General features: G+C 45.2%; 2 protein-coding genes across 5 annotated transcripts; both read left to right on the forward strand.

Moving 5' to 3' along the window:
• Positions 1-1,586: 1,586 nt before the first annotated feature.
• On the forward strand, positions 1,587-13,339 carry zfhx2 (zinc finger homeobox 2). Of its 2 annotated transcripts, none has more exons than XM_084566234.1 (5): positions 1,587-1,663; positions 3,888-4,046; positions 5,075-5,135; positions 5,504-9,699; positions 10,146-13,339. In XM_084566234.1, the coding sequence occupies exons 1-5, from the start codon at positions 1,658-1,660 to the stop codon at positions 10,581-10,583; spliced, it is 4,860 nt and encodes a 1,619-aa protein (XP_084422360.1). In that variant the 5' UTR covers positions 1,587-1,657; the 3' UTR covers positions 10,584-13,339. The 2 variants fall into 2 exon arrangements, with proteins under 2 accessions (XP_084422360.1, XP_084422359.1); XM_084566233.1 differs by lacking the exon at positions 1,587-1,663 and adding an exon at positions 2,196-2,310.
• Positions 13,340-13,652: 313 nt separating this feature from the next.
• Positions 13,653-25,387, forward strand: pabpn1 (poly(A) binding protein, nuclear 1). Of its 3 annotated transcripts, none has more exons than XM_084566449.1 (7): positions 13,653-14,201; positions 16,424-16,532; positions 17,367-17,434; positions 18,127-18,233; positions 18,639-18,726; positions 19,348-19,499; positions 24,566-25,386. In XM_084566449.1, the coding sequence occupies exons 1-7, from the start codon at positions 14,067-14,069 to the stop codon at positions 24,759-24,761; spliced, it is 855 nt and encodes a 284-aa protein (XP_084422575.1). In that variant the 5' UTR covers positions 13,653-14,066; the 3' UTR covers positions 24,762-25,386. The 3 variants fall into 3 exon arrangements, with proteins under 3 accessions (XP_084422575.1, XP_084422576.1, XP_084422577.1); XM_084566450.1 differs by lacking the exon at positions 24,566-25,386 and adding an exon at positions 23,164-23,855 and having other exon boundaries at positions 13,665-14,201; XM_084566451.1 differs by lacking the exon at positions 13,653-14,201 and adding an exon at positions 14,535-14,651 and having other exon boundaries at positions 24,566-25,387.
• The last annotated feature ends 149 nt before the right edge of the window (positions 25,388-25,536 follow it).

Below are 25,536 nucleotides of genomic sequence, written 5' to 3' on the forward strand. Positions count from 1 at the left end.
TGTACTTAATAAACTGGCAAGATGGTGTAAATATAATGCCGTATTCAGTCAAATGACCTTTTTCACGAGGGAAAACGATGAAAATAATATTTTCTTGATGTTTGTAAGTTACTATTTTTAAGATTAAATCTTTATAATTCCTCTCCAGCAGTTTGACACAGGCTGATGTGGTTCACTTGCACCAACTGATTTAGACGTGTCAAGGAAAAGTATAATTGATCAGTCGTGAAAACCAAGTTCTGCTGCTGAAACATTGTACTAAAATAAACCTTTTGCAGTACACCACTTGAACGGTTATTTCATTTATGCATTAAACTATGAAAAAGTATTTTTTTTTTAATTAAAATAACTGGCGGTTTGTACATCTATGTGATTAAAATGCAGCTTGCCCACTAATACATCAGTAATGATGATGTTACACAAAATGAATATGCAATAAAAGCATTTAGTGTGTTTTAATGCAACTTTTATTTCAATAAAAATATCTGCTTACACCACAGCACTATGCATAAACACGAGATACTGATATTTTTAGCTTGCGTTTCAGTTCCTTAATTGTATATAGAGTGCGGACGTTAAAACTGAGCTGGTATTTTTGTTCCAGACTTATTTCTACAAAATAACTCAGCCGTCGCTCCTCTAATCCATCGCACCTGTCTTAAAACCACACTGGAGTCATTCCGGTGTCCATCTACGCATGAAGTACACGTCGAAATCACTAAACTGAACCACGCAGTGTGTAAAAAACACTATTAACGTAGCGTAACTGCGCTCTCGCACACGTTTACAGGTCAAATCATTAAATCCAAGTAATTCGGCATGAAAAACAGAACCACAGATAAATCCGTGCAGCCCCTACACGTCAGCAAAGTTTATTTTTTTTGCACAGGCGCGACTCGGGGCACCTAAGAGGGTATTCAGGAACACCACTTCCTGTCCCAGTAACGCATGGGCCATACAGATGGTGCAGTTTTTTTTTTTTAATCCCTCTCCGCTTCATAAATATTTATTCCGCATACTCGACTGTTGATGTGCGCCCACCACACCTAACATTTTGATTGAAAACATGTCATTTATTCGCAGCGGATTGCGCCGAGCAGAGCCGGTCACGTTTATCTCCATTATTCAGCTTTAATTAACTCGTCACACTCTTTTGTGACGATCCAAGTTGGCAGAATGGGGACTCATTTATTATTCACCTTTTAATGTGAAAATGAGGGGGGAAAGGCTTTCACATTAAGGGCGGTTCCGTGTGTAATCTAAGCACTGACACACTTTGTTTTTTTTCCAGGAAATTCATCCATGAGGGGAGTTTTTTTCCCTTTTTTATTTGTTTTAAAAATAATGATCGGTGTTTCAACATGTATTAATCATGTCTAATATCTGCGGGGTTACATAAGGGATTTGATAGCCGTGTCTGTCCCCTCCTGAATGTCAGCAATCAGCCTTGGGGGGAGCTGTGGTCTGTTTACTAGAGGGAAGAGGGGAAGGAGAGAAGGATAGGGCGAATGAAGGGAGGGGGAGAACAGGAGAGAGAGAGAGAGGAGAGAGAGAGAGAGAGAGAGAGAGAGAGGGAGGGAGGGCAGGCAAGAAAACTTTTCACTTCTTAGGAGCCACAGAGGAAGCGTGTGTGTGTGTGCGTGCTGGAGCGGCGACCATGCAGGTAAAAAAAAAAACGCATTAGCTAATTGCTCCGAACTTAATTAAACGCCGTCCGCGATCGGTTAATTGTGCCGATTCGAGCGCGGAGAGTGGCCTGCGACTGACAGGGGATCGAGCAAACGACGGATCGTGCCCCGTACTAATCCGATGCCTTATAGAAATCCAACATTAAATCCCAAACTTTTTTTTTTTTCCCCCCTCTCCTCTCTCTCTTCTCCTCCTCCCCTGCCTCTCGCCTCTCTCTTTTCGCCTGCTCTCCCTACACCACCCCCCATCGTCGAGGCAGACCGCGGCGCACGTACTCCTGCTTCCAAGTAGCTAGTTTTAGCGTCTAATTCTTTCGCCAATTACGGCTCGGAGCTGTTTAAAACGATAGTTTAAATGGCCATGTGTTGCACCGCGAGTGTTTAAGGTATGGATCCGAGCGCTAGGACGCGTCAAAACGGGGGGTCTTGCTTGCTGGGCGGCGAGGGAAGGAGAGGAGGAGGAGGGGGGGTTTGCGAGTGGTTTTCTAACACATCTGTAAGCGGAGCCCACGTTCATTAATTAAATGGCTTTAGTCCGGCTAGGCCTCAATTTGAGCTGTTGAGCAGCAGGCGGCGGGCGGTGCAACACTAGATGCCCGGCTGGCAGCCCACAATCAGAGGGGTAAGGAAGCAACTCGAGGCCGAGGTCTCTTGATCTTCAGCCGAGTGAGTGCGTTTCGAACACGGGCTCAACTCCGTCGGTGTGTCGGAGCCGCTGCCGTCCCCCCCCTCCCGTACCTACCTACCTACCTACCTACCTGGCCCGGGTAGAGTTTTGTAAAAGGGAGCTCGGGTTAGGGGTTAGGAGGAGGAGGAGGAGGGGGGGAGGACTAGCCAGTTGGGAGACAGTTTGAGCAGCCGTTAATTATCTCTGCCTGCTAACAGGCTAGCTAGCAAAGTGACACGACTGTTAATAGCTCAACCCCCCCTTTTGTTTATTAATTTAATGTGATCGCCCAGCCCTAGCTGAGAGCCAGAAGAGAGATTATGCGGACGCCTGTCTTGTCTGTTTTTTTTGTATTTGTATGTGTATGTGTGTGTGCAGTTTTCGTAAAAGTGTGGCTATCACTGCGGGGATATTATTATTATTAGTATTATTTATTTAGCAAACTAACAGCTAACCAGCATTTCCAGAAACACCACAGTAATGCGACGTTGCATTGGGGGGGGGCTTCACGACCTAGCCTGCTAGCTAATTGATTCGTCTCTGCTCGGCATGGCTAATTAGACCGCTCATTAATTAGCCAACTACGGACAAGAATACGCCAGTGTAGTTATATATATATATATATATATATTGGCTTTTAATTATATTTAAAGGAAGATGGGGGAAAAAAACCGTGACGAGGAGCTTTTAAACATGACACAACACTGCAGATGTAGACTCGTCGAAATATTATCTGCTCGTGTAACCCTGCTAGCTTGCTAATTGGCATGACGAGGAAGTGAGGATGGGTTGCTGTGTTGGTATTTCTCCTCATGGGCATGGATTGTTGTCTCGCCCGCATGTTGGATTGTGAAAGCTGGAAGAAAGAAAAATGCCTCAAAGCCGTGTGGTTGAATCCAGAGTGGTCTATTTGAGCTCCTAAGGCAGTTGCTGTTATTATTATTATATTTCTGATCGTGCTTGTTGAGCTGATGCAGTGTTGGCTCTGGATATGTGTAAATACATTAGCCACATGTCCCCCCCACTCTCCTCTCCTCTCTCCCCTGTTATCTGTCAGTGTCTGTGTTATGATCTGCCTTCAGTACAGTTTGTGTCCACATGTGATGTGCAGAGATCAGCTTGATCGAAGGCATGTTTTTATCTCGTGGCTGCTCCAAGTTTACAACAGTGCAACCTGCCCTCCTGCAAGCGTTGCTCTTTTACAATACAAAGGTGGCATTATTGTGCAATTTGACACAGCCATTGCAGACAAAACAAAAGGAAAGCCTAACCTAAATTGCGTGGCTAATGCTAAAAACAAGCCAAATATAGCACTCGTGTAAGAGTGAGATGCTGATCAAGGGTTGGTTTTATTGCTTAAAATGATGTACGGAGTTGCTTCTGATTGGTCCCCTGAATACCAGCACATATCTCCTCATCTTTATCACATGAAATCTACTTCCTTGCATCTTTTTTTTATTTTATTCCCCCCCCCCCTTTGTAATACTGTATGCAGTAGGTATATTTTCTAACGTTAATTTGTCTTTCGTTAGGAGGAGTCTGGAGAGACAGGGTGCAGTGAAAGGAATGGGGTGGCAGAGTGGCTGTGCCCCCTGTGTCAAAAAGGGCAACCGGACAGATCTTCCCTGTCTCTGCATCTCGCTGAGCAACACAGCGTACTTCCATCGTGTGTCGACCGGCTGCTGGACATTGTAAGTGTGGCGCTGCAGCGTGGCTCGCGTGCGTCAAGTCAAGCTCACGCGGGGGTTCTGTCTCCACTTTTTATACGCACGCCGACTGCGTTTAAATGTCAAGTATTTGCATATTGCTCAATGAGCACACTTGTTGCTGTTGAATACACAAAATAGATTAGTTTCAGTGGTTGTTGAAATGGGTTTGTTTTTCTTGAGACGTTCAGTTTAAGGGAACGCTGCTTTATTAACGTGCCGTGGTATTAAACGTCTGGGTGAGGGGAAACTACAATCACAAAGTAGTAGTGAACACGCACGCTTGACCAAAATCAGTGTTCTCTGCAGAGGTTACTGTACTGTAATTTGATGCTGGTACTTTGTCTACCCTCTGTAGTAGATACTATGGTGTACAACAAAGGATCTAAAAGGTAGATACCTTTTATTAATCCCCTGGTTTGGTTATCCATCCACTAGTCTCTACATTCTCTCCACATGTTGTCATTCTGATGAATATTTCAAGCTGTTTATTTGTCTGGTTGAAAAGGTCTGTTTATTTCTTGGTAAATTTGCATCTTCAGAACTGTAACAAGGTATAAACTGTTTGATAAGACAGTTTTTACGAAGTCAAGATGAAAAAAAATACATGTTTTTCTGCCTAAACTGCTAATATGATAAGAAGTTTGGGCTGTGAATGTTTTTAATAGTTTGAATATCTAATTGTTTGGAGAAGCCGGTTACTAAGAATTTGTTAAGTAGAGAACCAAAAAGCATCACGGTTCAGAAATGTATATTGTTAAGAAACAGAGGGAATTTTACTGGTGGATGATTCGATCAAAGACGCCTTAATTTATGCCTTTAGGGTAATTTGCAAATGAAAGGCTAACCAAGCTTGCTATGTGTAATATAACCGCACATGATTGAGTCACGCCCAAATGTTGTACACGCTCCAAAGCGACATTAGAGCGTTCAGCTCATCTGAAAGGAGCCATCACTGAGTTTAGTTTGCTTGCGGGACTGTTGCTGATTAAACTTTTCTTTCCTTTTAACAGGCTGTTCTGAAACAGGCTGCCAGCGGAGGAGAAAAGGACAAAGGTGCTCAAACGTCTTCAGGTGAGAGGGAGAAGTGTTTCTTTAAAAATGTGTTTAAATCGTGAAAAGAAAAGCGCAAATTTGAAAACGATAACGCATGAACATCGTCTGTGACATTGTTTTGATGGATTTACCCTACGAATGATCTGTTTGTGGCCTGAAAATGTTGTTGCACATATTTTAAATCTCAGTTTTTGCCTTTATTATTTTACTTTTTGACATGGACTCGATGAAATGCATTTTATTGAGTCCATCAATTGTCCTTGATGTGCCCTGCTGGTTGGTAAAAACGTTGACATAGTCACATTATCAAATCATATTCTGTCCACGAACGTGTGCTTCTGTTATCGGTTAGTACATGAATGTTAAAGGTGTTTTTATTTTATCAGATGCTGCATCGTCACAACTGAGGCCCGCTGAAGACGTCAGTTCAGACCCCTGCCAATCTATCGAGAGTACAGACACTACCCAGACGCTTGGTGAGAGAGAGATGGAGGAGGAGAAAATAATGGAACAGGAGGGAGGTGAAGCGGAGCCCGAGCCAGAAGAGGAGGGAAATCCACTCACAGGAGCCAAACAGCAAAATGCAACTGAAAACACAGAAATCCCAGACGCTAGTGAAAAGTCAGTTGGTAAAAATGGTGCGCCAGCTGAAAGCAACACCCGGTCGTTCAAATGCAACGCCTGCCTGGAAAGTTTTTCCAGCAGAACTGCCTTGAGTGTTCATTACAATTCTGCATCCCACATTCAGAGAATGACAACAGGTACTGCAAAACAAGGTGTGGAAAGTATTTCCTCAGTTCCAGTCTTGACTCGGCCATATATATCCAACAAACCCTACCAGTGTGCTGTGTGTCGAGTCTCTTACAATCACGCCATCACCCTTGAGAGCCATATGAAATCTGTCTTGCACCAGACACGAAGCAGAAATGCTGGAATTGCTGCAAACAGTGCAGTGGCTTCTGGTAATTTGAGAGGTAGCACCACCAGCGCTTCAAACACTGTAGTGACCACATCTGGCAGCGGAACCAGTCAGTTGGTTACCTCCACCAACTGTGCTGCTCCTGGGACATTGATGGTGACTACTACAAAAGAAGGAGAGCAGATTCCAACTTCACAAGTGGCTCCCTCCCTCCTCACCTCCCCTGTGGCATCAGCTCAGGCGGTCTCAGCCTTTCTCACCCTTCTCACTTCAAGTCCCAATACCCTGTCGCACTCCCTTCTTCCCTCCCTGTTTGCGACCGGTGCCGCTTCTGGTGCCGCTGCACCTCAGCTCGTGCCTCAGCCTCAAATGGTCATGCCCTTGATCTTAAATGGGCTCCAAGCCCAAACTCAGCAGCATCAAGAGAACCAGCAAGGCCAGCTCCTTACCCAGTGTGTACCATTCGTGGGTCTCAGCCCAGCCCAGCAAGCCCTCCTAACCCAAAGACTTAACAGCTTACAAAACCAGTGGCCCTCTGCAGGAGTTCCAACAAACATACAGCACTGTCCGGAAGAGCAAAAGCAGCCTATAAAGTGTGAAGGACAGCAAGAAAGGCAAGACGGTGGGGAGACATCAGAGAACATCATAGATCAGATCAAGGACGAGCATAACTGGAGTACAGAGAACATTGGGGCAGGAAAACCTGAGGATGGGAACAGTAAAGAACGTGCACAATGTCCCGATATAGAAAGCAAAGGGAAGGTTGAGAATAGTGAAGAGAAGGCACGTGGCGACAGCACAACAGATGGAGACAGCTCAACTAATCAGTTGGACCTGGAAGGTGATAAAGCAGCTAGCCTGAATCTCTCCCCAGCGGGCACAGAGAAGAGCCTCCGCAATAACAACCTTTCGCCTTCTGCATCTGTGCCCAGCAACTCAAGCCTCAGTCCTGTACATTTAAACCTTACACTTAGCCCTGATTCTACTCCTCAAAAATCACAGTCAGGCACAAGCCCTTGCGGCTCCCTTGGCACCCCAAAATCCAGCCCGAGTACAAATGCCTTAACTAACAACCAAACTCGACTCCATTGCAATACAATGGGATCCATTTATCCAGACCTTCCAGTGCTGTCAGAGTTCCAGTCGGAGGTTCTCTCTGCGTTCTTTGAGTCGCGTAGTGAGGCTGATGCTGCAAGTCCTCCCCGTGAAGATTGTGAGGCCCTGGGTAAAGAAGTCGGTCTTTCTGAAGTAGAGGTTCGTAGGTGGTTGACTCAAGCACGACATGCCAAGCAAAGAAAGAGGGCAACAGAGTTGGACCACCTGGCAGGATTTACAAGACATAGCCACAGTTCTGATAACGACTTTGATGATGAGGAAAACTCACTGATTATAGCTGAAGGAGACGATGATGCTGAAGCTTCAGGTAGCCAGGCAATGGATTTGTCGAGTACAAGAGGGAAACGCAAACAGAGAGATTTGGGCAGGGACGGGCAGGGGGATTCCTGTCTCACATCTGACTCAGAAAACGAGGTATACACCTCTGTCATTGTTTCTGATGAAGAAAGTCAGAATGGGTCTTTCAGGGAGGGTCCTGAAAGCCCTGTTAAAGATGAATCGCAGCGGGAGGCCCATGGTGACAAGGGGTCAGTTGGAGGAAAGGTTTTACGCTCCACAACAGTTTTCCTCTCTGATGCAGAGGACGAGTATGAAGACGAGGAAGGTGGAGGGAGTCAGAGAGCCAAGAGGAAAAGACAAAAGAGGGAGTTTGAGCGCGATGAGGTGGAGGTGAAGCAGGAGAGACAGGACCCAGATGTGGATCTGCAGTTGGAGGCCCAAGGGGATCCTCCAAGTTCACAGGCTCACTTCATGGACCACCCCGAGATTCTAACCAGTGCTCTCCACTCACTTCCCTTGTCCCTCGCTTCCTTTTCTACTCAGTTTCTTAGCCCTTATGTTCTCTCACTTACTCCTTCAGTTGTTGGAGATGGAAGCAAATTACCCATCTTTTCCAACCCACCAACCATCACACGCTTCCCCAGCTCTCTTCTTTCGCATACTCTCTCCTCCCACAACCAAACCTCACACTACCTGTCCAACGGCGATGACTGCGAGTCCGCTCTGGATCTCAGTATGGGGAAAAACAGCTCAAAATCATCTTCTTCCTCCTCATCTCTGGCTGACAGAATTGCAGCACAGAAGGGACAGTTGCTGGACGGGCTTGGCCTACGCCCCACATCCAAAGGTCTGGTTGTTGTCCAGGTTAAGCCTGAATCTGTTTCTGCTGTGACCTCTTCCAACAGTAGTATGAGTCTGGTCAACTGCAGTAATATGACAAAGACTAACCTTTACATGAGGGCGACCGATAAAATGAACGCCACACTTTTGGAAAGGGAGCGAGAAAAGCAGGGGGAGAAAGAAAAGGAGAGGGAGCAAGAGCTGCAGCAGAGGAAATCCAAAGGAAAAAGGTACAGGGACATGAGACGTTCAAGAACTATTATTCAAGCTGAACAACTTGACATTCTGTATGGCTGCTATTTCAAAGACCCGAATCCTGGGAAACACGAGTTCGAACAGATTTCCGAATGGGTCCACCTTCCAAAGAAGGTTGTTCAGATTTGGTTCCAGAACATGAGGGCAAGGGAACGGAAAGGTGAGGTCCGATTCATCAGCGATGGGACCTTGGCAGCAGTTGGCAAACCCCTTATCAAATTTACTTGGCCTCTTTCCAAACCCATATTCTCCAACAAGCCTGCTCCAAACAATACTGGGTGCATTACAACTACTCCGATCGTGCGCACCCTTATAAAGACGGAGAGAGAGCCTGTAAAAGAACTGGGCAAACCTGCCGTGGTGAAAAAAATAACCCCGGTTCCCATCAAGCCCAAGGAGGTAGTTTCCTCTATCGCAATATCTCCTGTGAGCAGCAGTGCTTCTGCAGTGCCAAAGACCAAGCTTGAAACCACCAGCAACGTCACTATGGTTAAAGTTGCACCCAAAGTCAATACCCCTGTCCTCTTGGCACCACCCAAGGATCTAATTCCAATTGCCCCGCGACCGGCCCAGAAACGAAAGCTGGAGGAGGAGAGCGAGGAAGAAAAGACTGACGAGGAGAAAGACGACGAAAACGAGATGGGCCCTGGACCGGGGACCACTAACCGCATGGTGCCGAAGCTGCCTACAACTCCCATCATCAACAACAGGCCTTCAGCCACAACGGTGGTGCCACAAAAACAGAACGGACTGAACTACTGGACCCCGAAAGTCCCCATTAAGATCAACACCCTATCAAGAGAACAACTGGCTCTTCCAACACACACATCCTCCCGAACCATTCCCCCTCCTCCCACCCCCAGCATTGCACCAGTCAGCCCGAATACCCCCACCTCTGCCAAAGTGGCCAGCCCCTCAACCCCGGTTGTAGTTAAATCAAGCCCAACAGAAAGCAGCTTTCTGACCCACTCATCCAGCCGTAGGCCACGCACTCACTTGTCCTGCCTCCAGCTGTCTATTCTGCAGTCATGTTACGAGACCTGCGCCCACCCTAATGCCATGGAGTGTGAGGCGATCGGCACAGAGCTCAACTTGCCGCTTAAGGTGGTTCAGATCTGGTTCCAAAACACAAGGGCAAAGGAGAAGCGCTGGAGGCTGCAGCAAGAGAAACTGGTAAGCTGGCAACCGCGCAAGTCTTTCCTGTAAAAAAATTACTTCATAATAGCACATTTAAAAAGACATGGTGAAATAAACAGCAAGTGGGGACGCTGAGAATAGCCAACAAATCATTCCAAGTTTCAAATTATGTTTTGTACAGTCTACAAAATTTGTTGAGCAACAGCGAAGTGGACAAAGCAGAATGTCTTTTTTTTTTTTTTGTAATCCACTGATGAGGATACTTGACAAGTACAAAAGTAGATTAGTATGATGTACATCTAATGGATGTACCATCAAAACTACAAACTTTCCAAAATGTTCCTATTAGAATTCTAGATGACTTAAATGTTGTCCAGTCAAAAACTGTTTTTTTTTGTTTTTTTTTTAATCAGATATGAATTTAAACTCACTCCTAATCTGCTTCTCTGGTTCTCTCTCCCAACTCCAACTCCAATTCTCAGTCTCCTCTGTCAGGTGGGAAGGTGGACGTGAGCTCAGGAAGCTACCTGCAGTACAACGCTCTCAAAGCCAACCGACCCATCCTGCCCAAGCCAGTCCAGCTGACAGTTACTGAACCTCCAGCTTCCCCGGTGGCCGGCCAGCCAGCGCAAAAGGAGACCCTGACAGGCCGCTGCGATGCCTGCAATGTCTCCTTTGAGTCCTGGGCTGCGGCGAGGGCCCACGTTTTCTCCCCGCGTCACCTGGCAACCCTGAGAACCACTAACTTTGGCCAGCCGACGGCGCTCGTGAACAAGAACGGAACCGGTAACAGCGGACCTGGCGGCGTTGTGCCGGGCTCGCAGGTGTCTCTTTCCACTACTGTAACCAGCTCCGCTGACGGTTCTGGGGAGGAGATTGTAATCGAGTTGCCTCCAACGACGGCCACCAGCAACAGTTAAAGACTCAGATCAGGATTGGTCTGCACACTGACTATTGTTGGACCCATTTGGGCTCCTCAGATTTTAATAAACAAATTTGAGCACTAATCCTCAAAAGCTAATATTCTTTAGTTTTTGACGTTGGCTTCCCCTGCACCCGCTGTCCTTCACTCAACCTTCACTGACTCGATATCCGTTAATCTATAGAGTTCCCCTGGAATCGGATACAATAGCAGACTCTTTCCATGCTGCTTGTCACTTCATCAGTTGCTGTCTGATAAGTGATGAACCTTCTAAAGTTTCCCCTCAGTCCTCATACACTTTATCCATACATTTTTGGTCCTAACCCTGTGGTTATGTATTACTATACTTCTATGACCTTCCTATAATTTGTAAAGGCACACAACATGCCATGCTTTGAGCTGTTCTGCCCTAAAGACTGATGCAAGAGTTTCCTTTTTGGCAGTGGCCGCGAAGGGCCCGGAAACGCTTTTTGGGATAATAACATGAAATACATTTATAACTCCCAGTTTGCTCCTGTGGATTTTCTTTTTTTTTTTTTTTTTTTTTTGGGTCCTCATGCCTACTTTCACTTCTAAGGGCAAAGATTGCTTGGAAATGACTGGACTGAACCATTGGGAGAGGAAGAACTTGCTTTGACTGACACCTTTTTAATTGCTACAGGAGTGTGATCTGAAGAGTGTTGTGTCTTCTCATTTGGGATATAAAAAGAGGTACTTTAGAGTGCATAGGGCTGTTGAATTGCCCCCACCCCCCATTTACATGTTCATAGTTTCACGACAATCCAAAAAGACGGCGCAAAAAGAGAGAGGCTGGGGAAAGCAGAATCTTTGGCATACCGCACTTTGACACATTTTACATTGTTTGAAATGTTTTTAAGCATTCTGGTGCAGGTGTCTTTTTATGGAAAGATACGTTAATGCATGTTGGATGCCTTAATATAAATCACATTAAATAAATTTGATTATTTTTTTTTTTTTGCCAATCAAATGAAACATGCTTTAGGAGTGAGCATAATGTTGTGCAAAAATCCTACCTGGGTATATAAATGAAGAAGAGCTTCGTTCCAAAATGCTTTTACACTCATTTTTGGGGGGGAGATGCTTCTGTTTGCCCTATTCTATTCTATATCTAGAACATCGCAAATCCTGCCTGTTAAATTGTCGGCATTCTCTTGGCCAAGGACTATAACTACCAACTATTGTGCTTTTTACATCAAGTTTTATTGATTCTGTAAATTTCAGTTTCCACCCAAATGTGTCTCATTTTGGAAGGTAGCTCTTCGGACCTGTTGGGGAAGATAAATGTTTTACACCTACTGTAGATGTGTTGGAAATACGACCGCCTTAAGAGGAAACGCCACCAGGTATATAAATTTAAATCCAGGTGAACCTCGAATAATGTTGGTGAGTTAATTTCACCCCCATCTGGCACAGAGGGTCAGACTGATTTACTAAATTTCCTTATGTTTTTTTTTTTTTTTTTTTTGCCATGAATACTATGTACAAGTCGGGAAACTTAAATACTCGTTATATTTGCTTCAGTATTTATACAAACAACAATAGAAACTATTCAAACTGGCATTTTTTGTTTAGGTCAAAATTCAAACCTGTAGAAATGAATGAACAGGGCTTGAAATGTGTTTCCCATCCTTGTTTCCCCCTCGTTTTTGTTCTCTTTTGGATCAGAATTTGTGATTCTGGTAATGTATGTGCTGTGAAAAGAGATCCAATATGTGGAAACCACAACAAGGGAGACAGTTGGGTGTTACTAGTACTTTTAAGGGACTAGTGGCAAATTAGGAAACAAAAATGTATTGAATGAGAGCTAATAAGATGGTGCTGTGTTGAAGGACACATAACATACTAAAGATGTTTTCCTTCAATTTAAGTTGTATATTAATGTTGCTATTGATAGTTTTAACAAAATGCAAAACTAAAACATAAACTTTTGTAAAGAAATATATTAAAAAAAATAACTGATATTCCAAAGTAATCCTCCCTATGCTTTCTGTCATTCAAAAACCAAAAAGCAATCTTTAGGTCGACAGAGAGCAGGAGAGGTGTTCGTAAATGCAAACTGTAAAGGACGTCCCACGGCTTGACACTTGCACTAGTCCACAATTTTTTGCACAAGCTACAGACATTTCGGACGAACACAGCCATTACAACAACGTTGAGAGTCACTTGGTGTGGTTTTTTTTGAAACAAGGAGGGTAACGATGTCCTTTGACGAGTAATAATTTGTACTCCTGTTGGAAACTGTATCTTGTGTGTAAAGCAAGGACTGGAGTGCTCGAAGCTCAAGACTGGGATTACACACACACACACACACACATATGCGCGCGCACACACAGACACGGTGTTGCACTGTCCAAACTAGATACATTTTTATGGAGATCTGCTTTTTATTCTCTTATGTTCCATTGTCACTTTGATTATCACTATTGTTATAACTGTACTACTACTTATACGATTTATTATTACTACTCATCACTGTTTTTAATTATTATTGCTCCATAATGGTTTTAAATGCCACCTCTGCTAAAAAAAAACAAAAACAAAAACAAAAAAACAACGAGAGTATGGTATTCCTATGAATATTGAACAATAATAGTGGCAGTGTGGTTATGAATTGTTAGATTTTTGATTAAGCTTATTTTTCCTCCTCACTTGTACCTGCCTTTTTTTTGTGTTTGGTCTCCATTATGCTTTCTTTGATATACAGAAAAGAAATAAAATCAGTTGAACAACTAAGCGAGTGTCTGATTGCAGCTCAAATTTGGTGTGTCACTAATCTTTAAAATGTCTCATTAGCACCGTTGGCTAATCTGGGATTTAACATCAGTGGCGTATTTAAACAAATAACACACTGGGGAAGACAATTTTTAAAGACACACTCAAATGTGCACGGAATTAATTTGCTGAACAATTGGCTTTTCCAGTTTACTTAAGACTGATAAAGATGTGATTGACAGCGACGTTAGCCAATCAAAGGTACGCGTCTGATTTAGGAACCGGAAAGTCCTGTTAGATTAACCAATAGGAACGCGGCAGACACCAAAGAGGGCGGGCCAGAGTGGTCCACTGACCAATAGGAATAGGAGTTTTACGCCTGCAGTGATCCATGACTCCGCCCCCTGGCTTCCATTTCTGAACTGAAGGGACGCCGCTGCTCTCGCGTAGAGTCCTCGCCTCTTCTTATATACACATTCAAGTAAATAAACTAGGCTCTCTGTCGTAAATTAGGACCATTGTTTAAAGGTAGCGAGTGAAACAGCCGTCCCTGTCCTTCGTGGTATGCCGTTTGAGTAGTGGCTAGATCCGAAGCTAGCGTTTTATTCCCCATTTTAACTTTACTAAGCGGCGTTTTCCGCCGTTTTTTTCTTTTCGCCGCCCCGCTCACTCTACCCCCTTGTGTGTGAGTAGGGGCCTGCAACGTTGGTTTGGCCACGAGGCGCGTCGGTACAGTTGGATCAGAGCGATGGCGGAGTTCGGTAATGGACTGACGGAGGAATCCTTACTAGATTCAGACCCCGGACATCCCGAGCTGGAAGACCCGGGAGTCGCTGACGAAGAACCGGGGTTAGAAGAAGGAGAGGCCGCAATTGAAGACCCGGTAAGTGAAGGGCATTGTTTCAACAGTTAGACCCACATTCATTCTGGAGCACGTTATCGCCAAACCGGAGTAGTTAGTAATACCAGATAATCCATTTCTAAAAAAAAAATTTAACCCATAGATCATGGGTCACATGCCGTGTGCGTTACTGCTATCGCCAGGTCGATATTAACCGCCATTGTGGTTCACGCAGTGCAGTAGAAATGGGTGGTGACATGCGTGGTGTCGGCGGCCATCTTGGCGCAACAGCGACGCCAGTTTCTCTGCGCCAGGGAACGGTCGAGCCGTTGGGGTGGGGGGGGGGAATCCTTGTCGCAAAAAAATGCGAGACGGAGATGCAGGAGACCGTTAGGGGCGAGGGTAGGACAGGCCGCCGCCATTAGCCGCCGCCGCCGCCGCCGCTGCTGCTGCTGTGCGAGTCTACCTCCTTACGAAGGCGACCTGCTAACGGTAACAACATATTTTTTATTTTCCTTCAGCTTAATAATTACACCGACGGCAGCTGCCTTTTTTTTTGATTGCCGGCGCGTGCACATGCAAATGACCGTTAGCGGCGGTAGGCTAACGTTAGCTTGCTGCAGCCACCAAGCATCAGCCGCTGCAGCTAAAACCGACCAACGGATCTGTCAACCCGTAATCACGAGCAAATAGATAAAAAAATGCGGCATTTTGCAACTTAAGACGCTGTAAATGGTTACTATTAGCACATTGCTGATATTTATCGTGTTATAACAGGTCTTTAAAAAGGGGCTAACTAGCTATCGGATTGTAACAAAGCTATGGTGGATGTGGCAGACGTGCTCATGTCCATCTTTGCGGCGATTTTTTTTTTTTTTGGACGACGGTGGGCAGCAAACGTTTGCATGGCTGGGATGCAAACGTTTGCATTTTTCTGCATCACGGATGAAGATGCACAGTGCGCGGTTTTTTTTTTTTGTCGGTCCAAATTTTCTTTTCCCATCGCTTGCATAATCTAGTGCATGTTCCCTGGTGATGGTCTACACACACATATACACACACAGCATGTCCAGGTGGGCTTTGAGGTTTTGTCGGGCCAGTGGGAGCGCGGCATGCGGCGCAGAAGAAAAAGGGGGCTGCGGTATTTGAGGGGCTGGGTTTTGCATCCCTCACTGTTTAGCCGAGCAATGAGGATGAGAGAAGGGAGGGGATTGAAAAGAGGTTGCACTGAATATGCGACAAAAAAAAATAAAATAAAATAAGAGCCACAACGTGTCAGTGCTGGGTCGCTTTGAATCTGAATTTGCTTTCCTCTAATCTATTTATCTCCATGGAGCAAAAGCTTGATGATATATTTTTTACACATTTGATTGTTAACCACATGGATGCGAGGATTGCTGAAAATCGCCATCCGTGTTGGCTTACTCCGTCCGCTGTGGCAAGGAGACTGGATTTAACGTGGCCCGCCTGCGCCGCTGCACCCAGACATTACAAAGAGCTTTTATGCCACAAATCCTGTCAGAATAGGCGATAGCCCTGGATGGAGCTGGAGCGACTCCCACTGTGCTGCAGTGCACCACTGTCAGACAGGAGGGTCTGTTCTCACGTGAGGGCACAGCAGCCACCCCGGTGTGTGTGTGTGTGTGTGTGTTTTAATTTGAAGGCAGTGGATGTTTAGTCGGCTTCGGTTTGCCCCTCGGACGTCAGATCTCATCCTAATCTCTGCTTCAATCGTCCCCAAGTTGCATCAAATCAGTTTTCTTAACGGTTAATATCTCATCTGTATATTAACACGTCTGCTATCAAGCTTTAAAGCGAGTTAAATCTTAAAATACCGTGTTTACGGGGTGTTCAGGTACTGCCTCTGAACAGTAGCTTTGTATTCAATGAGACGAGACACAAATGGGGTTATTTGTCTGCTAAAAACATATAATACCATGAGGATGCTCTTTTAATATAGGCAGTAGGCAAGAGGGGGGGTGACGGTGTAACTACAGTATATTTTGAGACCCCGTGTTTGCATTTATGTTAAAATTTGTGGCAGAAACGAGATATTTCTAGTGTGAGGATGGCTAAATCACTACCTACACAGGTTCAGCTGATCCGTGCCAGCGTACCACACATCAGTAGGGGGTTAACCGTTACGTTTTTTTCGTATACACGGCCTTGCACGGACCCGGCGGTCGATCCGTGCTCACATTTGTGCGGTTTTTTACGTCACCGAACGGCTTCTGATGAAAAGCGTCGCGTCTGCTGTGTTGCAGGAGCTGGAGGCAATCAAAGCCCGAGTGAGAGAGATGGAGGAAGAGGCAGAGAAGCTGAAGGAGCTACAGAACGAGGTGGAGAAACAGATGAATCTCAGCCCCCCACCAGGTGCGTTTGTCTTTTTTGATTATTTTTTTTGCCCCCCCCTCTTTTGGTACACCAGTCCTTTCTCCCCCATCTGTTCACACCCCCCTCTCTGTCAAATTATCTTGTGAAGGCCACGATAATATTAAAACAGGACTGAAATCACAAACAATCTAATTATTAGAAAAACGTGAACGTCATGCTGTTTTTTTGATACTCATTATTAGTCCCATGTAATAGATAACTATTGTTTGCTAACGAGAATGGAGTTGTGCGTAAATTGTCGTCTCTTGGGCAATTTGAAACCACTACAACCACTAGGTCCAAGACATTTCCTTAACAAACACATGATTGCTTCCTCTCCAGCATGATATAAAGAGGTGTTTGGCCTCTTTTGTGCTCTGCGTGTTGAAGGGCAAAGCCTGCTCAAATATGATTAATCAATATTACACAGGCTGCAAATGGAAATCGGAAAAGCTTTCAGTAGAATAATCTCGCACTAGCCTACAGGTTGTGGAAATTAAACGGATATATTTAGTTTTTCTTTTGTGTAGGAAAGAAATTAAAAGGAAAGTGCAAGAGACTGTAGTTTTAGGTTGCTTGTTTCAGACTGACCAAGAAATTTAAAGGGTCTATACTTATTCTCAACCCGTAACACGAGGAAAATTATTATCTAAACCAAGTATAATTTAAGAAAATACATAATGAAATGTAATTTAGCTTTTAAACCCTTGTAGAAATTACAAGTATGGATGCAGGGTGTATTAAACTACATGTTGTGGACGCCCTGTTTCACGATAAACCAGTCTAATATTTCATTGCTCATGTGTATTTCTCTCTCTCCTCTCCTCTGTGCAGTTGGTCCCGTCATCATGTCCATCGAGGAAAAGATGGAAGCAGATGGAAGATCTATTTATGTTGGAAATGTGAGCGACTCCAAGTCTCTTTTGTCTGATGCTGTTTCAGCCGCGTTGTGTCCTGATTATTGTTAGTGTTTGAGGTGACAAAAGGGAAAATTATCAAAACACTGTGAGAATCATAATATATCGTGTCTATTAAAAAAGGCTGGAGCAGTAGGCCTTGATTACTCTGGGACTTTTAATATATTTATGTTTTGGGATATGCAATCTTTGCATGATTAATTTAATTAATTTGTACCCTTATTATGTTTACCCCTTGGTCCAGGTCTTTTCTTTTTTCTGCTCCATAAACCTGCAAACTAGTCGAGCATCCAGACAGTACTTGTCTTATGCTCAGTGTCTCTCGTCTCAGCAGTCGACTCTCTATTGTAGGCTGTCCTGTTATAGCAGGAATAAATGCTGTCCCTTGTTCTAGTTTTAGTAAAAGCTGACCACCAGTTTGACCTTCCTGATCCGGTTTCTACCCAGTTTCTGATAACACTGCTCACGCCAGACATGATAAATGGGTTCATAAAGCACTGATTGGGGCTTATATGTGGAATTTGAACCAGTTTCTAGAAGGATTTTGTTTTTTATTCAGCATTTTGACCTTGTTCTGTGTCTGATAAATACATAAATACATGTGCTGTGATTTCATGTCGTAGGAACTCTAAGGACGTACATCTTCTTCATTTAACCCTTGTACTTTGCATCTTCAGGTGGACTACGGCGCCACGGCGGAAGAGCTTGAGGCTCACTTTCATGGCTGCGGTTCAGTAAACAGAGTCACCATCCTATGTGACAAATACACAGGGCATCCCAAGGGGTAATAACCAACATTATGCTGTAATATCTCACTAAGCAGAGCAGGAATAGGTGTGCGGGGTGGGTGACGTGTAATTATCTTTTTGTCAGATATATAATAAGATTTATATTGAGCTGTAATGGTTTTACTAGAGCCGCCTGGACTGAGATTACAGTTGTTGAAAGCGTGCGCTGTAGTAGTTGGTGCCAGGTACAGACCACAGTTAATTTTGTGAGTCTTGGCAAACGCACACCAGCTGAGAATCTTCCGTTATGAAACTAAAGCCTTCACCTGTAAACTAACTGTAATGATCTATGGGGGTAAATATTTTCAGATGGCTATTTATAGCTGTGTGTGGTTTTCCTTTTGCATTTGAGTATTTGTGAAAGCGCATGACACCTTTTCTTTTTTTTTGGGTCTCTGCAGGTTTGCCTATATTGAGTTTGCAGACAAAGAGTCTGTTAGGACAGCCATGGCTTTGGACGAGTCCCTCTTCAGAGGAAGGCAGATAAAGGTGAGAGGTTTTTCAGATGTAACTTATATGAAATGAACTGATTGCAGCTGAAGTTGCAGGTCAGTGTGGCGTGGACAGTGACAAAACGTGACCGTCTTTTGTTTTGTCTTAATGTAAAGCAGATAGAAACTGAACCATTAGTGTGAATTGTCTAACTCTGGACACATAATTAACCAGAAAGAACCAAAAGAATCAGAATCGGTTCCTGCTACAATAAAGAGGAAGCACGTTTTATTAAATTTAGCTGATGCCGCTGCTTGGAGACCAAAACGTTAAACTTGATTCCTTGTTGTCCTGGTTGTCTGGGTGGGTACATGCACATTTTAGAGCAATCAGCGGTTAAAGTGCCTGACATACTTACAGTTATTGCTCGGCTTAAGATTTGGTTGCATTCCCACCAAGCTCTGTTATATCTTGGTTTTAGTAAGCTTTCTCAATAATGACAAGTATTAGGAAGCAGTGATGAATGAATCAACCGTAGGAACCAGAACTGATACAAACTAAAACATAAGATTTATTTAAGCTAAAGGTTACAAGAACAGAACTGTTAACAAATCTGAAAACACAAAAGTACGCACAGTTTGAGTCTTGTCGTTCATGAGCCGCGTCCCTTGTCGTTAGGTGGGCGCTAAGAGAACAAACAGACCGGGCATCAGCACCACAGACCGCGGCTTCCCACGGGCTCGGTTCCGATCACGGGGAGGAAACTTTTCGTCGCGTGCACGCTACTACAGTGGCTACACACCACCCAGAGGCAGAGGACGGGCCTTCAGGTGAGCTGACGACGGGGACATTTCACTTGTGACACCAAAGGGACGGCGGCGGGGGGGGGGGCACACCACCTGCATGCAGTACATCCCTGTCACTGTCGGCACTGAGCGGAGAGGGAGCACAGGACAATCACAATATATATAAGTAAACTCAAGAGTTTGAGTCGTTAATTAGCGAGTGTAAGGTTTTAGTTTACTGATGGGAACGCAGTGGGTCACATCGGTCAGGTTGTTGAAAGTTAGTGCAGAATAGTTTGCCTCAGCTTTTATGATGGCATGGAGTAGACTTCTAAATAGTCGCTGAGAAAACTGGATGAGTAGTATAGAGAAGGTAAGTACAGAAAGACGTGGAGGGTTCTTCTAAAGGGCTACACACCCATTTGTGTGTAGTTTACAGCCAACACAATCAATATATGTCATTATAATTAAACTATTTATCAATAGTGGCAACCTCAGAGTGGAATTTGGTATACTTCCCCCCCCAGTGGCAGGTTATAATAGAAGTCCAGGTACACAGACATGACATGTAGCCCGGTTAGAAGTCATACCACATCTGTTTTGGGACCGAGGGCCTCATTGCATGCCACATCTCACATGACATTTCAGTGGCGGGCGGGCGGGCGGGCGGGCAAACAAGACTCGGTGCACATCGGCCTGTTCCTCCCAGGCTGAGCATGCGTTCTGTATAAGCTGGAGCTGTGTTTTTGATCGGTGCCGGTGCAGCTCAGGAAAGTAACCGGTGCAAAGCTGCAGCACCTGCACTGGGATGGGTTGCATCGCTGCTTTACTTTACTGCAGACTGTGTGAAACTGTCTTTACTTGAAGCCCTGACGGCTGAGGTGTTTTTCGACAGAGCAGTTAAATCCTCCGTCGGCTGCCATCACGTGGATCCGTACAGAACAGCAGGACGAGCCTGGTTGTCGATCAGGGTGTTGTGCACCGGGACTCTGGTGGCTCTCTACGTACACTGTTTGTGTAATCAGACCTGGTCTCATAATATTGACAGGCTTCGCTGCAGAGCTCTGCACTGGGGCATTGTGGGTTTTTGTTGTGCCGTGTGGTACTGCAAGGTCACAAAGACACCACTTAGAGCATGTGACTGAGAGACGCTAAACTGGAAATGCAACTAGCTTGTCGCTGTAACTAACACGCCAGCTCCAGGTGTAAAGTAAGAAGCTAGATACTACTAGTTGTTTTAGTAGCTTTCTCACTTCCTATAAAGATCCTGAAAGAAAAAAAAAAAAAGCAGCATGGTGGAGCTTTGTCTCAGGAGCCATCTTGTTTTGTTTTTTTTGTGTCCGTTGAGACTAAGAAAGGAGGTGTGCTGCGTGCCAAACACGTTGATCAGCATGCCAGCTTCCTCACACATGCGCTGAGATTTAAGACCGAGAGATTCTGATTTGATTGCCCCTGCAAAGCAGCTGGAGCCTGCAAGCCTTGGCTCCAGCTTTAATGTTGAATATTTAACCGAGAACATATTCCAGAGAAGAGAAAGAGAGAAGATGCTGCAACAGTGAATCAGTTCGCCAAGCCCATACTTAATCCATTTTATCATGTGTCTGTTTCATATTTGGCCTCGCTGCCGACTCGCTGATTTTGTACAATGAATCCTCCTCTGGACAAAGCTTCCTTTAAATAACCCACGAGACGGTGGTGGGGGGGGGTTACATCTCTGTCCGTTGCTTTGTGTGAGAAAGTGTCTGAAGCTCAAGGTCAGAATCTCTCTAATCAGTCTTGTGTACTCACTCGAGCCACTCCCACACATACCAGGAAACCCTAACCCTGCCAGTTTACTCACTGGGATTTTGGCCCCTGCGGCGGGACAAGGCATACAAAGACTGAGGAGGAAGCCGAGGGTTTTTTTTGAGGTCTACAGAAAATGAAAGTGCTGAAATGTGGGAAAAAATGAATCGGCGTTATTTGCATTTGACTTTACAAGCTTTAGTTGAGCCAAGTAGTTTGTGTGGATGCATTTAAAGCAGAGCAATGTGATGTTGGGAAGATGTACTATTAAAAAAAAAACAAAACGACTGGCAGTCAGCCTTGTGATTTTTGTTACTAATTTGAGTGCAGTGGGTGTATTCTTAGAAAACACCCTCTTGAGTATCAGTGATAACCGCGTAAAGTATCCTCACATCATCTGCCGTGATTGGTTAATATGTAATAATCTGCAGAGAGGCGTTCCACTTGAACTGGCCTTGAACGCGTCTTGCAGAGGAGCGCCGTCTGGTTGCTAAATCGAGTAGGGGGGAGCGGTGTTCATCAGTAGTCTGTGCTGTGCTGCAGTAGAACAGGATCAGGGCCGAGGTCTGAACCGATTAACACGTCTCTCCGGTGCCTTGTCTTGCCCGTTGGGTAAATATCCATGAGTTCAAAATCTTGGCCCTGTTGTGAGCTTGGGAAGATTTCAGAGAGTGCTTGGCTTTGAGCGTTGAATCACGGTCCAAGTGATACGCCTGTTTTTTTTTTTCTTATTACTGGCTCTGTTTTATACGAAGTTGAGATTTAACAACGTCCGTATCTCCCAGAGCGGTGTTAAAAGGACAGCAGCCAGACGATGGCTCTCGTCTCGCCTCTCAAACCGTCACAGAACAATAAAGTGATTCACGTCAATGTGCGTCCAGTGAACTGGCTCTTTATCTCTCTGGTATCTTCTCAAGTTGACACGGTGGGAAAGGAGCCAAGATTTTGACCTGAAGACGCTCATACTGTATCTATGATGTGTTCTTTGTGCTAATGTCCTTGCATGTACATAACTCCCCCCCTTCCCCCTTCCTCCTCCTCTTCCTCCTCCTCCTCCACTCACACACACACACACGCACACACCTTCAGTTTCAGCTTTTTACAGCGTTCACTCCCAGAAACGAGGGTTCATTACTGCAGCCTGACCTCAGCATCTAGCCACTGGACGTCCTAGTCCCAGTGTGACCTTTTATTTTTATTTTTATTTTTTGTTGTGTTTGTTTGCCACTGAGTTGTGTTTGCGTGCGTGAGGAGAAGCGGCGATGGTAGATGGCGAGCGGGAGGCTGAACGCTACCTGGCTTTTTGTGGATGTGTCCGGTCTTGAGTGTGCTGCTGTTGTGAGTCTCTCCCCCCCCTAAACCCCACCCCTACAAATGTGTGTGTGTGTGTGTACTGTGTCTCACTTGGGGGTATATGTGTGGTGCTGTTTGTCCTCAAGGTCTTTCCCCAACAGTGACCCCCTCCCCCTTACCCCAGAGGCGGCTCTCAAACTGAGAGAGAGAGACAGAGAGAGAGAGAAAGAGGGAGAGAGAGTGCCTTTGCCGTCCCCTCACACCCACACACACTAATCATTTTATCCTGATATCTGCAAATTAAACACTTTTTTTTCCCCCCCACCTCTTCCTTGACGAAGCTGCTCTCAGCTTCTTCTTTCACCACTGTAGACTACTCCTCTTCCACATGTAAACTCAAAGGCACAATACCTTTAACATGGTATGTCTATTAAATGACTCATGAACCTACTGTTTTGTTTTCATTTTCGTTCACTTCCAGGACTGAAATTCAGACCCTTTCTCTGCCCGCAATCACACACACACACACACACACACATATATATATTTTTACATCACACCAGGAAATTGGTGTCCGTCTTCTTAAGCCAAACAGAAAAAAACTCACCCTCTTTTTCTCTCTCTTTTCCAGGGGCCGAGGGCGAACAACATCGTGGTATTCCCCTTACTAAACACCCTCCACCCCCCCACCCCTACCCCTACCCAATATACTCCCCTTACTATCAACCCTCTCCCCCCCTTCTCTGTTCCCATATATATATACATATATATAAAAAGAAAAGAAAAACACACACACACACACACACAAACACAGTGAAAGAAAGTCCTCCCCTTCCCCAACAATAAAGAAGGAGAAACCCAGAAGAGAGAGAGAGAGAAAAAAGACAAAAAATGAAAAAAAAAAACACTCTCTCCTGGACAGAGAGACTGACTGGCCTGCGGTGTGAGGTTGTGTGTGAGCGTGCGTGTGCAGAGGTTGATGCGGTCACACCTGGTAAGGTATACGTTGACCATTGTGGGGGCGGGGTGTGCGGGTGGGAGAGGAGGACGAGGAGGAGGAGGAGGATATACGGTGGCAGTTTTGTTTTGTTTCCTTTTTTTTTTATACTTTTTTTTTTTATTTTTTTTTTATTTTTGACGGGGAGGGAGGTAAAAAAACAAAAAAACTCAAAAAAAAAAACGAGAAGATGATGGTATCTCAGGCTGCAGATGTGTCTCCTTTGGGTCTGGCTGTGACCTCCTGCTTTCACACCATCACCAACACAGCCCACCCACTCACCCTCCACCACCTCCACCAAAAAAAGAAAAAGAAAGAAAAAGAAAGAAAGGAAGGAAGGAAAAACAAAACAGAAAAAAAAAAGAAAAGAAAAACGGGGGAAACGAGAAAATACTGTTCGTCGGTTTTTGTTTACTGTAACATACGTGTGTGAAACTTCCACTAGCTATTGAAGTATTTGTTGTGTCAAGTTTGTGCTTTGGAGTATATCATTACCTCCCCCCACCCCTACCCCACCCCCCGCCCTCTCAACTCCCCCCTTTGTGTCCGCCGCTCTTCCCTCCCCCACCTCTTCTTACTCCACCCTGCATTTATTATTTTTTATTTTTACAACTCGTGCTTTTGTCTTCCTCCCCTCCCCTTTCGCTCATCACACACTTTGGATTGTGTGTCTTCGCTGTCCTTTGACCTCGGGACAGTGGTGGACCGTCAGTATTGTACATGCATAATGTTTAGTTTTTTTGGTTTTTTTTGTGGGCGGGGTTATTTGTTATGCCCCTCCCCCTCACTGTAACAGCTCGTCACCTTTAAGGCATGGCCGCAGCTCCCCTCCCTTTTTTTTTTTTTATTTCAGCAGGCATCAAATGTTTTTATTTTTCTGGCAACCCCTCCATCTCCCTTCCTCCGCCTGTTTTCCCTCCCCCCTCCCCCCTCTGTCTGTGCACCTTGTCTCCTGTCTCTCCCTCCCTTTCCCCCCTCCCCCTTCCCCTCCCACCCCTCCTCTCTCTGTATATTAGACCACTTCTTGTCGTTTCAGGTTTCAGGACCAGTGGAGGCTGACAACCCCTCCCCAGGTGGCGCCGGCCCCCCCCACTGTCTCCGCAGCATCTCTCTCTCTCTCTGCTCCCGCTATGCACACTCACCCCATCCTGTCGGTGTGGGGGGGCGGGGGAGGGGGGCAGGGCGACCACAGGCCCGCCGCGGGGGGCATTTACTACAACAGCAAACGCTGATGACGCTTTTATTCCTTTTCACACTTCAAATCACACACACACACACACATCGTCAACAAACACACACACACACACGTGTTCGACATGCGCGCACACACACAGCACACCGCAGTACAGATGGCACTTCACAGGCAGCCAACCCAACACACACACATGATTTATATACAGAGAGCTGAAGCCAACATAGCGGAGTGGCAGGCAGGCAAGTTTGTGTGAGAGCGAGGAAGGCAGGGCCAGAGACGAGGGTGATTTTTTTTGTGTGTGTGGGGGGGGTGGGGGGGTGTACAGTGCGGACCTTAAGAGGCGCCTCCCCCCCCCCCTCTCTCCCTTTCTCTGACGACGCGCAGTGCAGTCACGGCTGGTCTGAGGAAGGCTGACGAGCTAACCACCGCATCGATCATTAATTAGAGGAGTGGGCCGGAGCTGTCATTTTAGGCCAGGGAAAAGTCAGGGGTGGGTTTTGTGTGGAGACTTCTTTTTTTTTTTTTCTTTTTTCTTTTTTTTTTTTGGGTTCGTTTTGAAAAGGGGGAGTGGGTTTGAACAAATGTTTTGCTTTTTTTTTTTTAATTTTATTTTTAACCCATGAGTCTGTAATTAGGAAAAAAAAAATAAAGACATTGTGTAAAAATGAGACGGAGTCTGTGATTTTTGTCCTGAATAATTCTGTGATTAAACTCATTTACATGTAGTTAAATGTCATTTGAGATGAGAGACGAGACTTTATTTAAATATGTGGAGAAATGTAGGTATTTGCAGACCGTATCAAGCTCTAACT

The sequence above is a fragment of the Chelon labrosus genome (assembly GCF_963514085.1).
Source record: "Chelon labrosus genome assembly, chromosome: 18".
Taxonomy (NCBI): domain Eukaryota; kingdom Metazoa; phylum Chordata; class Actinopteri; order Mugiliformes; family Mugilidae; genus Chelon; species Chelon labrosus.

Coding starts and splice junctions, on each gene's coding strand:
- pabpn1 (XM_084566449.1), top strand. CDS start 14,067: ATGGCGGAGTTCGGTAATGGACTGACGGAGGAATCCTTACTAGATTCA. Junction 18,727..19,347: donor TCAGAGGAAGGCAGATAAAG/GTGAGAGGTTTT, acceptor CCTTGTCGTTAG/GTGGGCGCTAAGAGAACAAA. Junction 19,500..24,565: donor GGCAGAGGACGGGCCTTCAG/GTGAGCTGACGA, acceptor TTGTCGTTTCAG/GTTTCAGGACCAGTGGAGGC.
- zfhx2 (XM_084566233.1), top strand. CDS start 2,281: ATGCCCGGCTGGCAGCCCACAATCAGAGGG. Junction 2,311..3,887: donor GGCAGCCCACAATCAGAGGG/GTAAGGAAGCAA, acceptor GTCTTTCGTTAG/GAGGAGTCTGGAGAGACAGG. Junction 5,136..5,503: donor AGGTGCTCAAACGTCTTCAG/GTGAGAGGGAGA, acceptor TTATTTTATCAG/ATGCTGCATCGTCACAACTG.